General features: G+C 45.6%; 1 protein-coding gene across 12 annotated transcripts in view; it reads right to left on the bottom strand.

The window, feature by feature from the left end:
* ANKRD16 (ankyrin repeat domain 16) overlaps positions 1-14,647 on the bottom strand; it is a 197,135-nt gene that overhangs the window by 77,015 nt on the left and 105,473 nt on the right. For all 12 annotated transcript variants that reach the window (XM_069229280.1, XM_069229281.1, XM_069229283.1 and 9 more), the window contains one exon: positions 2,233-2,341. In XM_069229280.1, the coding sequence (XP_069085381.1) occupies positions 2,233-2,341 (109 nt within the window). The remainder of the gene's footprint in view (positions 1-2,232; positions 2,342-14,647) is intronic.

The following is a 14,647-nucleotide window of genomic DNA, read 5'->3' as shown; positions in this document are numbered from 1 at the left end:
TGCGGCTTAAGGTGTACTTTCTGCCTAGGTTCAGTGAAAATAGAATTGCTGGATTACATTAGTTTTCCCCTTGGGTTCTGGAGAAAACCCTGTGATAAGGCCGTAATTGTTCAGTCAGTTCCTGTTGTAGTTCAACCACAAGATCAAGGTCAATACACTTTTAAATTAGGTGCTCTCTTCTCTGCAGTAGTCTCAATCAGGACCGAGATGGGGCCTCCCCACTACTTTAGCAAGTTCACATTATTGATTGTTGACTCATTCTTCTCTTTGTTGAGCTCCACCCTAAAGGTCACTGGGGTAACTTGTTCTAATATTGTAAATGGACCCTGCCATTGGCACAACATTCTGTGTTGGGAAGAAGGTCATAGTAAGAGCACCTGATATCCTATCGCAAACACTGTTTTTTTTGTACTGTATTTTCTGGGTTTGTTGGGCTTGTTCTAGGTTCATTCTTGTTATCTCGCATTTCTGGCTAAAATGGGTTTTTACAATGGTTTGGGATTGTCTTTCTCCTGTTCCCATGTTTCCCTGGCCATGTTTAACGGGGTACAGGGCTCTTGGCCAAACAACAGATAAAAAAGTGGGAAGCCAGTACTGCTCTGTTCCTTGTAGCAAATAAGGCATTTGTTCTCATGTTTTTTCTTCTAGATCTAATAGTTTTTCAAACTTATTCTTTGGAGAAGTAATGTATCACTCGACAGAGTATCTTTCTGAGGATGGAAGGCCCTAATACGAGTCTATTTTCTACCCAAATAGTTGCATATTTCTTTCATGAGTTTGGAAGTAAATGGGGTTCCCTGCTCTGCTAATTTCTCTTTGAGAAAAACTAGGGGTTTTAAAGATCCTCTGCTTAATTTGTCTCACATGAACCCGATATGTCTCAGAGTCCATCCCAAGCCTTTCTAGAATGCTTTTAACGTCCACATAGGGGGTGGTTCCTCCTGGAGTAGCTGCCTGATAGGCAGTTTCCAGATCCTCCAAGGGCAGGAGCCCAAGATATTGCCCCCATCTGTTTTTGGGCCAAGCAGCCATCTGAGCCAAGCATTCAAAGTTATTGAAGAAGATGTTAGGGTCGTCTTCCTCCACATACTTTTGCAATACTACAGAAGGGAGGGCGATGTGACTGCATTGCAGGCCCAACACATCTGCCAGTTTACCAATAGCTGCATCCAGTAACTGCGAAACCTCATTAAGCTGTTCAGCCTGACTAGTCATGGCTTTTCGAAAAGTCTCTTGGTCTTCAGTAGCTGGGGACATTTTGCCCTTCTGCCATTCTAGATACCATAGCCTCCATTTCCTCCGATCCCCCTTCTGACACCACTTGTGGGAGGGACGGGCAGAAATACGGCTTCAGAGGCTTGGTTTGTTTGTGAATTTTTATATCTATTGATAGGATGTATAAACAGAACAAAGTATGGGTTGAAATTTCTTGGGTTTGTTTAGTGTAGCAGGATGATGGTCATTCTCCAGGTCTCAGTAGCAGGTGATAATGTTGCTCTCTTTTCCTTTTCCTTCCCCAGGTTTTGGGAGATGGCTGCCACCACCAGCGCCAGCACTGCCACAACTCTGAGTTGTGGTGGCTCCAGTATGTCCTCTAGCAGTGTCCATCAGTCCTCATAAAAGGTCTCTAGGGAGTCCCTAGTGGAGTCGACTTCTCCAGGGCTCTATCTAAACCCTCCACGGTTGCGATGCATGTCATTGCGATGCTCCGGTTCTTCTCGTCTGCTGGCGCTCTCCTGGCATGCTCCTTCAAAGTCCTTCTACTTGGAGTTGCTTCCGGGATTCAGCTGTGCACCGACTTCCTCGTCTGCATCCTTTTTTGCCTTGTGACTCAGCCCATTCTTTCATGAAAGCAGAAGTCTGTTTTAATTGTTGGTGGTTCTTCCGCATAGAGCTGTTCCTCTAATCTGCAGTCCTTTTGTTTTTCTTTCAGGTTCTGATGGTGTTGCAAGAGGAACAAGGGAGGATCACCGGTGGTCTCTACACGTAAGGAGGGGGGGCAGGAGGGCTCATTTCCTCAATGTGCTACAAGCCTGAGACATTGTGGTCTTCTCCAGGAGCGTACTCCAACCCTGTATCACCATCTTATACAAATATGGCGTTAATTAACAACCTGCATTAGCAGGAACAATATTTTGCTTTGAGTATCTCATATGTTTGAGGTGGTTGAAATACAAGACATTGCATATACAATGAACATGTCCAAAACGTACAACAACCAGAAAGTAATACCTTATGTATATCCAGGAGACGTTTCGCTATGTCTATGTGTCCATTCTGTATGGCATCTATAAATGGAGTGACTCCACAGCTGTCCCTGTCATCAGGTTCATACATGCACCTATCATCAAAAAAAGACGCAGTGGATGGGGTTACAGCGTGAAGCAGACTTTTGGTTAAACTAAAGTCACTCAAATGGCTGGCAGGATTTAAACAATACTACAGATGAAGGAACCACTATAAACATTGGCGTGCTTGCAGTTGACAGCCCTCAAGGAATTAGAATTAATATGAACATTACATTTGCATGGCTTGATGAATCATGATGATGTAAAGAATACGTCATTTTAACATGTAACTTGTTATATGAATAAAGGTGACTTATGAAGGTCTGAAGACGTGAGTTAAAAAGCATATTGCGACCAATCTGTGCTCTGTAAAAATCACTATATATAACTACATGTAAAGTAAAACGTATATGCCTTGGCCTGGATCATTAAAATGAATTCCTTTGTTGGACATGCCAAAGTACATATTAAGAGCTGTGGGCCTTTCCTCAAGAAAACTTGTTATTGAAGCACACAATAAGTCTAATTGACAATGTAAATTGCTAATATACCATCAAAGTGGTTTCTTGGTGCTATGATAGATGTTTTATCCCTAACCAACTAAGCAGAGCTACTTTCATTAATCCTCAGGGCATATAATGCTGAGGGACCCCAGCAAGAATCCAACCTGTGACGATCCGGTTAAAAACAGGCTCCTCCACAGGAAGAATTATCCCAATGAGCTAATCCACTGCCTAAAAAGCATTAGGGTCCTGTACAATAACAGTGGCCATAAAATCAACTAAAATAAATGTTATTCTGATGATTACTATCGCACGCCATGATCAGACCAGAGGTAACAAAGTATATACATGATCTGACAAGATGTACATTCTCACTATTCTCCCTCTCACACTGCTGGTTTAGTGGTGCTTGAAACAAAAACTAGGCAATGCTTTGTTTCTTAACTAGTGGCAAAAACCTTCTTAGTAAATAGGTTGACATTCGTAGATATACCACCCTGTAAACAAGACAAGCATCTCGAAGGTAAAAATAGCTTCTGAAACCATAAAGTACAGCAATCTTAATGCTGGTGCCATGCAACTCAAACAGCATGTATTGGTGACTAAACTTACCATTGCAGATAACATTTCCACAGGGATTTCAGTATCATCATATAGTTCAAGATGTCATTCGAATAGTTCTCCTAGAGCAAAGTCAGCATCTGGACCAGAGATTTAACATCATCTGCGGGATTAATGTATTTTCCTTCCCATTTCTAGGAAACGTAGGCCAACAGGGATTTTGCCACACTACTTCCGTCAGTCCATATGTATGACCAGGTCCAGTTAAAAGCTGATATTCTAACAGTAGGCTTACCCGCTTGAGTCAGAACTCATTCATGTTACAACAAATCAAATCTACAAGTCATACCAATAACAAACTAACCACAACTTCACAATATATAGAAAGTGTACAGTATTTGTATACTTCCAAGGCCTAGTTTCATTTTAAAATACAGCACTAATGTCCTTTTCTGTAACAGCACAACTTTAGCCTGTCTGCACTTAGTAAACTGTGTCAGCATACTAATTTTGTCACCTCTGAGTGAAGGATTGAAGCCATAAAAAGCCACATGCATGTTTATGTATTCAGGGTGTCAGAAGTTAGCTATTAATTCGGAAGGGGGTAACCCCTTAAAAACGTAATAATCACATTATGTTTAGGACAAAACCTGTTCTGTACAATCTCTGGTAGCTACAACACAAGCAGCAAGCTTTTAAAATAAGGAACATAATACAAAATAATTTCAAACCAATTTAGGAAAATATAGAAAAAATAATAATGATCCACTTCCCTAAGAAGCCACAATGTCATGCGCCTGGTTGACAAAAATGACCCTTGCTCTTGGGCATAGGTGAGGTGCTGCTGAATGGCCAGAATGGCCAGCGTTTGATCAGGCACTGATTTTTGTGTCTTCCTGAGTGTCTCTGTCTCATATGTGCTAAAGGCACCTCAATAATATATACGGAGACGTCCCTGGTATTGAGGATTTCCTCCTCAGCTAGATAGGTACTACCTATTTGATGCTGTAGGTTGTTCAAGCTTGAACCTTAAAAGGATCAATCCCCATTTGGTATCCTTATCTCTGAACAGGTACATTGACCATGGCGCACCTGCAATGAGTGGTAATTGCAGTAAACATGCGACCTCCCCTCACAACTCATTTATTAGCTAAAGGCCTTACAGCCCACGGGCTCCTGTTACCTTTGTAGTTGAGGCTCATCCAGCTTATGGAACAGAAACATTTCTTTCTTGGATCAATTTTCCAACTGTTAATGGGAATACTAATACATTTCATCATTAAACATCTGCTAATATACCTGCACATTACACAGCATACGCATATTTAGAGATACCTCTATCCTTTTAAGACCACCATAACTGGCTTGATGGCACCCTACCCCAAACAATACTACACGTTAGGTTAGGTCCTCCGAGTAATGATGGTCCTACTTGGCCTTTATTGGCTGATGTTTGCCGCTCACACATTGAGCTTATAGCAATATATAGACTCTTAGTACAGTTTGCAAACAGTTTGCTGCTCCAGCGCAACCTCACGCAGTCACACCAGGCATTAACCACGCAACCACACATTTGGTCATGGGTAAGGTACCCGCCAAAAGGGAAGAAATTTTGTTGTGGTTAGCTCAAAAAATAAATTAGCTGGAAGCAGTATTTCCCCATACGGGAGCACAGGATAAACATAGAATTCTCAATATGTGCTTGCCATTTGGGATGGTTTCCACACTAAATAACTGCACTACTTGGGGCACAGTATTTGCCACACTCTATACTACCGCACACGGTACACCAACACTTGCCAATCTTGCCAAAGTGTTATAACAAATTCAAGATGAATACACGGCTGCCCTGGCCCTAGATCTGAGGATTCAATTAATGATCATTTTGCCACTGAGTCTTCAATAATATGAAGGAAGGAAAGGGAAGGAGTAGCACTAGCAGTGCCCATGCGACTAAGGGATGTTTCTGTACAGGATTAAGAACGCAAGCTGCCAAAGATTATTGCCGAGACCTACACTAGAATTGGTCCAGACCTAGTAAACTACAATTGCAGGGTAAATCCAATAAAGATTCTACCAAGCAAGCACCTGAGGGTTCTAAAAACTCTAGGATAAAAAAAAAAACACACCAAAAAAAGAAAGGGGATACCCTCCGCGATCGAAGGCCCCTCAAAACCGTTATAATCTTAGAAATAGAGATAATATAAAAACTCCTGATAGATATCAATATAATGATTTACGCTAATCTTGTTCCTTTCAGAACTCACCTGATAAAAGTAGGGAGAGAGGTGGGCGGTCAGAACAGTGAACTGTTTACATAAAACCAAAAAAGGAGTCACCATGCTCATCAGAAGTTTCTGTTAGTAAAGAAGAAAACCTTCCCCAACAAAAACCTCAATTTAAAAAGAATAATGTGGCAGCGATTTCTATAAGAAATGGCACTCAGGATGAGATCTTTACTGAAGAACAGGAAGTGGGCACTGGCCCTGCTTGACATCGCTGCAGAGGGCACAATATTTCACCGGAATCTTGAAGACCATCCGGAGGTGAAAGCAACTAACAACTTTTTACAAGTCGTGACTGCTGACATGCGCGACTCCACATCTGATTATGTGTATAAACTGAAAATACAATTAGAAGGAGGCATAGAGCGCACAATTGATTCTATCTTTTGGGATCGTGTCACAACCATTTATGATATTTAATTGGCCGAAAAAGATTGGCCACCAGAATTTGTCCGTACTCTCCCATAAGGGGAAGAGGTTTTTGAACCCTCTTTCTCGCCCCTTGTTCCAAGAGAGCTCAGGGATGCATGCCCTATTGACTGGGTGATGGCACAGGTACTCGAGTTATATCTCAACCATATACAGTTGGATAAAGATTCTCCCTACCACATAATACCAATTAGGTCCCAACTATAACCTCTACCCTAATAGCCAATAAAACATGAAGCTAAAGCACCAGTGAGAAATCCTCACTCAATTAGAGTACCAGGGTGTAGCTTAACCCGTGTCTTACCAATGAACAACCCGCTGTTCCCTGTAACTAAATCAGACCATTCATGTACAATAGTCAGACTACAGAATTTAAATAGTCATACACATTTGCCGTTGAAAATGCACACAGTACAGCTCTTATTAACAATTTAGTGCGCAAAAAATACAAAACAACCTTGGATATTTTCAAGCTCCAGTCATTATTGGGCTTTTTTCTTCTGCTAAAATATAGCACCTAAAACTAGGGATTTAAGAAGTTTTAGCGCTTTAGGGCTGCAAAAAAAGTTTTTCAGAATCCCACAAGGGTAGAGAAACAGTCCAGGATATGTTGAAAGAGGCTACAAATTTAATTTCACAAAAATAGCCTTCCTCAGTGACCTATTTTTGGAATACGAATTATCAGATGAAAGCAAGAGCCTGGCGCCCCCGTTTCTGGAAAAGCACGCACAGTTGCAACCACCGGACACCCTCAAAAAGCTCTAGTCATTGTTGGGCTTTATACATTTTGGCAGATCTAACATTCCAGGTTATGCACAATGCATTAACCCATTATAATATCTAATCAGTCCAGATTTTTCAAGCAAATACTGGATGGTTGAAAATACGCATTCTCAGAGCACTGCAACAAGACATGCTTGCAGCTAAACACTTACAAACAAGAGACAACAAAACACATTTGATCATCGGAGTAACTGCTGGTGTCATGGGTTTCACCTACGGAACGCTCAATTAAGGTGACCCCATCCCTATAGCATACAAATCACATCTCTATTTCATAGCTGAACAACGCTCCCACAGAAAGAATTCTGACTGCTATTCAGATGGCTGTCATTAAAGAGAGACCACTGGCCCAGGGGAAACCCATTATTGTTGTATCTCCGATCCAAGCCCTCAAGGCTGTCACAAAAGCCAGCATTCTTAACACTAAGGCACTACAACCACTTTGGATTCAATGGGAAACTACTCTGACAGTCACTAATGTGGATTATGTTTTTTACCCTAAATTACAAACTCAAGAATTTCTCCAATACGAACTAGAATACCCAGTTCCAGCAAACACTTTGCCTACTGAATAATATCACAATTGTTTACACTGATGGTTCAGTCCAACCAGCAATAGGCACCAAACACCAATACTCTGCCGCCCATGTGGTTGTGAGTGGCTACATGAATGAAGGTAAATTCCAATCACAACATACTTACACGCAGACCTTGGGGACTGCACTGCACAATTCGCAGAGCTCAAGGCTCTGTTGATGGCACTGGAACACACGGATCCAGGACAGTTAACACTAATCGTCTGTGATTCCTACTACTGTGGCCAATCCTTCAATGAATATCTCCATTACTGGCGCCAGAATGAGTTCAGAGATTAAAAGGTAATGCCAACAAACACCAACTACTGTGTGCATCTGAAAGATACGCTATCCAATGTCTATGTAGTTTTTATATTGGAACATCAACGTTTTGGAATACACATTACAGGCAATACTTTGGCTGATGGAGTGGCCAAATCATGCAGTAGCTATGGCTTCTGTTGCTACAGTAATTCGTTCAAGGACGAGGCTGGATGATCTCTGGTAGCTACAACACAAGCAGCAAGCTTTTAAAGTAAGAAACATAATACAAAATAATTTCAAACCAATTTAGGAAAATATAGAAACAATAATAATGATCCTATTCCCTATGAAGCCACAATGTCATGCGCCCGGTTGCCAAAAATCACCCTTGCTCTTGGGCATAAGTGAGGTGCTGCTGATTGGCCAGAAATGGATTAAGACTGACAGTTGTCACATGGTGTGGGGTTGGACTCAGTTCCCCACAATTCAGGTGATGCTACCGCCCAAATCCAGCAGCCTCATTGGTACAATTAGAACCAATGTGACATTATTATATCTATCACAGTACGCATAAATGATCAAGCATGTCAAACATTTAGGGTTAGGTAATGCTCGTACGGTTTTGCTATAATCATCTGTAGTGAGACTACACAGTAGAGCCTGGTACACCTAGGCCTATAATGTATGGATGTCCTCTATAGGCAGGTTGTAATGAAAATGATATTAGTATACAAGCTCTTTATTGAACAACGCGCAGCATAGAGTGGATACAGTAGGTAGGTTGCAGATATCATCATGTATATGTTTGACCAAAACCGTTTATGGCAGTATAAACACCTACAGGCAGTGGTACATTTAAGACGGATCTTATGCGTTTATTGGCAGCATCAGTGTGTACACAACAATATAAAACAATGCATCTTCCCCTCCACATACACATGCTAACCCCTAGTTCAGCACTCCCAAACGGATCTCGAGGGGGCCCACACCTTTCCCATTTTCTTTTGCAGTCTTCAGTCCTTGGAGGGTGGGCTGTGCCCCAGGCCAGCGCAATGTTTCATTTGGCTACCCCTGCTGCAACTCTCAGCCAGCTTTGTTGATATCTTGTCCAGAAGGTCTCCCATGTGATAGACAAGAGGAGCCATTCCAGATCCAAGGAGACTGTCTCTTCCAGCATCTGAGTCATTCTTTCCACCACCTCCTCCCAGTAGGTCTGTATCATGGGACCCCAACACCCCCCCAAAAAGATGTGATAGAATGTGTCCTCCTGTTCACATTCCCATAGGCAGAGGGCAGAAGAACTCCTTCCTATTTTATGGAGTTGCACCGTGGAGAAATATGGCCTATGCAGAATTTGTAACTGCACCAAGTGGAATCTGGCACAGATTGCTATCTCTCGCGGTCTCTTGAGAGCCTTGGACCAATCATCGTCCTCAAGGGTTCCGAGATCCCCCTACCACACCCCCCTCAGTGCCACCATGGGATCCAGGGAACCAGTTAATTGCTGACATTTTTTTTTTTTTTTTTTTAGACAATGGAGATGGCGTGGTCTGTTATGGGTTCTGTGAAGAGGCGGTCCTCCAATGGAGTCGGCTCTGGCAGTTGCTCTCCTTCGACTTAGTGCCTCCGAATGGTATTACCTAGTTGCAGATATTTGTATTTTTTGGTTTCTGTAATGTTGTATTCTTGGTGTAGGATCTCCAAAGTAATTAGTGCAGTCCCCACTCCAAAGGGCCCACTTTGAAAATCCCTGTAGGGTTCCCACCTCTCACAGGAGATTGCTGTCCCACAGTTGGGTTTGTGTAGTAAGCCTATCCTCCTCAAATAACGAGTGGCTTCCCTCTACACCCTCACTACTGTTTGAATATGTGTCAGTAGAGTCTGTTCTCACACCCTTCAGTCTCCTCGTACCCCCCGCAGCCCATTGCTTGCCCATCCATCGGTAAGACCGTTCCTCACGGTCAGCGAACACTTATTCACCAGCTGCATGCCCAGTAATAGCGGAGTATGTCCAGGATGGCCAGTCCCCCCTCACAGACACCTCCTTGAAACTCACTTACTACTATACGCAAGCTACTACCACTCCTGAATAGTATTATAAACTCTTGCTCTACTTTCCCAAAAATATCAGGGGGAACCTTAAAAGGTGTATTCTGAAATAATTAAAGGAGGCACAGGACAGTCACCATTTTGCATGGGGCATCTCTACGTGAGAGGCAGGTGCTTCCAATGTTCCACATCTCTGTGCAGCATCAGTCTGCACACCACAATATATAAAAATGCACCTGCCACTCCCAAAAGGATCTCCAGGGGGCCCACATCTTCTTCCATTTTCTAGGGGAACCTCTGCTTTGATAGACAATTAGCTCAGCCAGCTGACACCAGTCTTTGGGCCAGATGTATCATCACGGCCCTTTGCGATTCGGCCATGAATCACATTTGCGATTCGGTAATAGCGATTTTTTTAAAATCGCAAACGCAATTACCAAATTGCAAATTGCAAATTGCGATACCGGCCCCATTCGCAGCTATGGGCCTCTAGGATCCTGGAAGTTATTGACTAGTTTTTTTTTTTTGTAGAAAACGGAGATGGCATGGTCTGTTATTGGTTTTGTGAGGAGGCAGTCCTCTAATGGAGTCGACTCTGACGGTTGCTATCTTTCAATTAAATGCGTCCCAACAGCATGACACAGTTGCAGATATTTATTTGTATCTTTCAGTTTCTGCCATTTCGTATTCTTGGTGTAGGTTCTCAAAAGTAATTAGTGCAGTCCCCCTCCAAATGTCCCCCAAGTGCTCAATGCCTATGAGGGCTCACTTTAAGAATCCGTAGGGTACCCACCTCTCGCAGATTAGCGTACCACAGTGGGGTTTGAGTAGTAAGCCTATTACTCCTTCCCAAATAATGAGTAGCTTCCCTCAAAATAATCTCTACAGTTTGTGTATGTGTCGGCAGGGTCTGTTCTCACGCTCATTGGTCCCCTCGTACCCCACCATGGCCCATTGCTTCCCCGTCCATTCGGTAATCCTGTTCCTCACGGTCAGAAAACAGTCACTCATTTACCACCACCAGCTGCGTACCCAGTGATATATGAGTATATCTGGGAAAGCCAGCCTTCCCCCATCCCCCACTCAAGGAGACCTCCGCTAGAAGCTTGCATAGTGCTATATGCGAGCTACTACCACTCCAGAGTAGTACTCTAACCTCCTTTTATACTTTAGAAAACTATCTGTAGAGAACCTTAACAGGTGTATTCTGAAACTTGTTAAGGAAGCGGGTACGGTCATCATTTTGTATAGGGCAGCTCTAACATAAGCGTGAGCGGTAAGTGCTTCCAATGTTCCACATCTTGGAGCAAGCTGTCAAGCTGCAGGAATAAATTCCTGTGCATGAACTTAGCTGGATCTCGAGTGATATGGATCTAAAGATATTAAAAGCCATAAAGTACCAATGGAGCCAGGTGGGCGGAGCTTGACTGCCTAAGATGGCGGCCGCTTAGAGCTGGAGCTCCGTGCTGGCCCGCCTAAAATCCTGACAAGATCAGGCTGTTGGGGGGCCCCCAGCAATATGTTGAGCAAGTGGGAGCCCGCTAGTGACGGGAGACGGAGTCTCTGGAAGAGCCGGGTACTGCAGTGAGCCGCGCGAGTTGAGTGGGCGCCCCAGCCGGCCTACTGTGTGGGCCGCGGGACCGGGAAGCTGCTGCGGGCGCAGAGACATGGGCGGTGCGTACGTGCGCCGCCGTACCTGGGAGCTGAAGCGGGGCAGTGAGGAGCGGTGCGCCGCCCCCGGCTGTGATGGAGAGGCGCTTGTATTGGGGCCTGGCCGGCTCCCGGAGGACCCCTGGGGATGCCGGGCTCCGTTGCAAACGCTGCTGGCCGTGCGGGTACGTCGGAAGACTGCCGCGGCCCCAGCGAGACACACGCTGTGCTGCCCTATGCGCAGCTTAGGAGGCGCTGGGATTGAGGCCCGTCTCGGATCCCTGTATAACACCACGGGTGGTGCTACAGTGGAGAGTGGCCCCTCACGGGAGGAAAGCGAGGAGCGTGGGGTGCATGAAAAGAGATGAGGAGGCAGTGAGGAGGTCGAGGGGGACCCCTGGACTCTGATCCCCTGCACAGGGAGGCGATGGTGGTGGAGGGCCCTCCGGAGGAGCGTGGACAGCGGGGGTGTCCCTTGCCCCTCCCCCTTCTACAGTCTTTGGAAGGTCTGATCTGAGATTGGCTGGCGTAGGGCCAAGGGCTGTGGCTGTCCCCATAACATCCCCCGCATGACAAGAGGCCCCGTTCAGGTGGAGATGGGAGATGCCAGCGTGGAAATTGCTGTGATGGCGCAGGCCTGACCCTCATGTGAAGCATTGAGTGGAGGAACTATTTCGCTGTGTATGGGGGTCTGCAAATGGAAGATTGCTAGTGCATTAAGCTGCGAGGTTCATCCACATTACTGGATATTGGATGGAGGTGAATCCCGGCTGCTCCCAGAGCCTAACTAACTATGGGGAAAAATCAGGCACAAAATACAGGGAATGCCCCAGGCGGAGCAGGGGCATGTCCCCCAGCTGGCTAGTGGTGACCCTGAGGAGAGTGCAGCACTCACCACGATGCAGGATACCCTGAATAAGATCCTTGGGGCAATTGAGGACACTAAACTAACTCTGAGTCAGGAAATTGGAAAGGTTTTCTCTGAATTAAGTCACTTATGAACAGATCATCATAAGCTAGTAGACAGGGTGGAGGATACTGAAACATCTTTGGAGGAGCTGCAGCCCGCATACCGGGCCCTCCGGGCTCAGGTCACCTGCCTATCTGAGCAGGTCAAGGTATTGGAACGCTGTGCGGAAAACACAGAGGACCGCAGTCGGCGCAATAATATACGAATTGTTGGAATGCCAGAAGGCATTGAGGGCACAGATGCAGTGGCCTACCTGGAAACCTGGCTACGCACCATTATGAATGAACGCCCCCTCAAGCCCCTCTTTGCCCTGGAGGGAGCGCACCTCTTGGAGGATATGGCTGTGACACGTCCTTTCTCTAAACTACTGTCCTGGAATGTCAGGGGTATGGGTTAGATTGCAAAACGACACAAGATACTTTCCTATATAAAACTCAGGGGGGTACAGATTGCCATGTTGCAGGAATCTCACCTCACCCAGTTGTTTACAACCACATACTCGGCCTATGCAAGAATGGTGGAGGTGTGGGAGAGAGTAGGGGTCCCCTTTGAGCCCATTAATATTGACACAGATTAGGAGGGTCGATATATACTAGTGGAAGGGTGACTATATGGCAGGCCGCTGGTCCGAGGCAGTATATATGCGGCGAATCAGGACTAACTTCAGTTCCTACACACATTATCTGCCAGGTTTGCACGTTTTGCTAATGTTCCGTTCCTACTTGGGGAGACTTTAATGGGGTACTGGACACTGATCTGGACCGCTCTACCGCCCCGCTGCGGGGGGAAGTCGCTGTCAGAGTGGCCAAGGGCATATCGACCTGGATCTCACATTGGGACCTGGTAGATATCTGGTGCCTTCAGAACCCTCTTGGTAGGGACTACTCATACTATTCCCACCTCTACCATGTGCAAACTAGAATAGATAGAATGCTCTGCTCAACCTCTATTAGCGCATCGGCTACGCATTCTGAATACTTGGGCCTGACTGTATCTGATCATAGACCGTTACTGATCCATCTAGCCACGATGGAGGCTCGCCAACCTGTCCCAACGTGGCGCTTACACTCAGCAGCGTTGGAAGATGATGTATTCCGCACAGCACTACTAAATAGGCTGTCGGAATATTTGACACTGAACCCGGGCTCGGCGTCCAGTAGGGGCATTGAATGGGAGGCCTTAAAGGTAGTGGTGCGGGCCACTGCCTTGGGCAGACGGTGGGCACCTGTCGGGACCTTGAACGGAACATTTTGCACTTAGAGGATGACTTACATAGAAATGACAATGACCTGGATGGTTCACCAGAAGCACAGGCGAAACTGCTGGAGCTCAGGAAGAAAGACTCATCAGCGCTAGAATGCCTCAGATGCCATGACTACAGGACCCATCTGGCCAAAGTGCACGACAAGGAAAGGAAAGCTGGGAAGCTACTGGCGTGGCTGATTCACCCAGAGGTTGGGAGGACACCGATCACCCACCTCTTGACTAGGGAGGGAAATATTATTTACACACCTACTCAGATCAATGCTAAGTTTACGGCTTACTATAAATCCTTGTATAACTCCACTCACGTGGACTCAGCTACCATAAGGGAGAGCTTTCTGTCTGCACTGCCTCGGACTGTTCTGACTGACGAGGATAGGGAGGGGCTGGGTGCACAGGTCTCCGTAGGGCAGATTAAGGCAGCCATTAAAACGCTAGCGGCGGGTAAGACTCCGGGCGCTGAAAGCTTGCCCTCAGAGTTCTATAAACTGGGCTGCGATGTCCTGGCCCCTAGATTGGCAGAGATGTATGCTGAAGCCTCTGAGACCAAACTATTGCCGGCCACGACCAGAGAAGCCATAGTGATCCCATTACCCAAGACTACGCAGGTTGACAGAAGGGTTACTGACTTCAGGACTCTGTCCATGCTCAACACTGATTTCAAGATCCTTGGTAAAGCCCTTGCTGCACGACTGCTGCCCCACATGAACGCCCTAATACATGGGAACCAGAGTGGGTTCATTCTCACCCGAAGTACCTCCAATAAACTCTGTAGGTTATATTCCCTGCTCTATGATGATGCACATCCCCCTCATCTGGCAGAAATTATTGTGTCAGTGGATTTTGAAAAATCCTTCGACACAGTGAGCTGGGAATTTTTGGATGCCACTATGTCGCGGCTGGGCTTGGGAGGGGCCTGGGGTGACTGGATTAAACTGCTTTACACACAACCTACGGCCCGCGTCAGGACGGGACAAACGAACTCCTGTAGCTATGATATCTATAGATATGCCCTCTATCCCCCTTG

The sequence above is a fragment of the Pleurodeles waltl genome, chromosome 4_1 (genome assembly GCF_031143425.1).
Source record: "Pleurodeles waltl isolate 20211129_DDA chromosome 4_1, aPleWal1.hap1.20221129, whole genome shotgun sequence".
NCBI lineage: Eukaryota > Metazoa > Chordata > Amphibia > Caudata > Salamandridae > Pleurodeles > Pleurodeles waltl.
The sequence above is the reverse complement of the archived record's forward strand: the minus strand, read 5'-3'. Positions and strand labels throughout refer to the sequence as shown.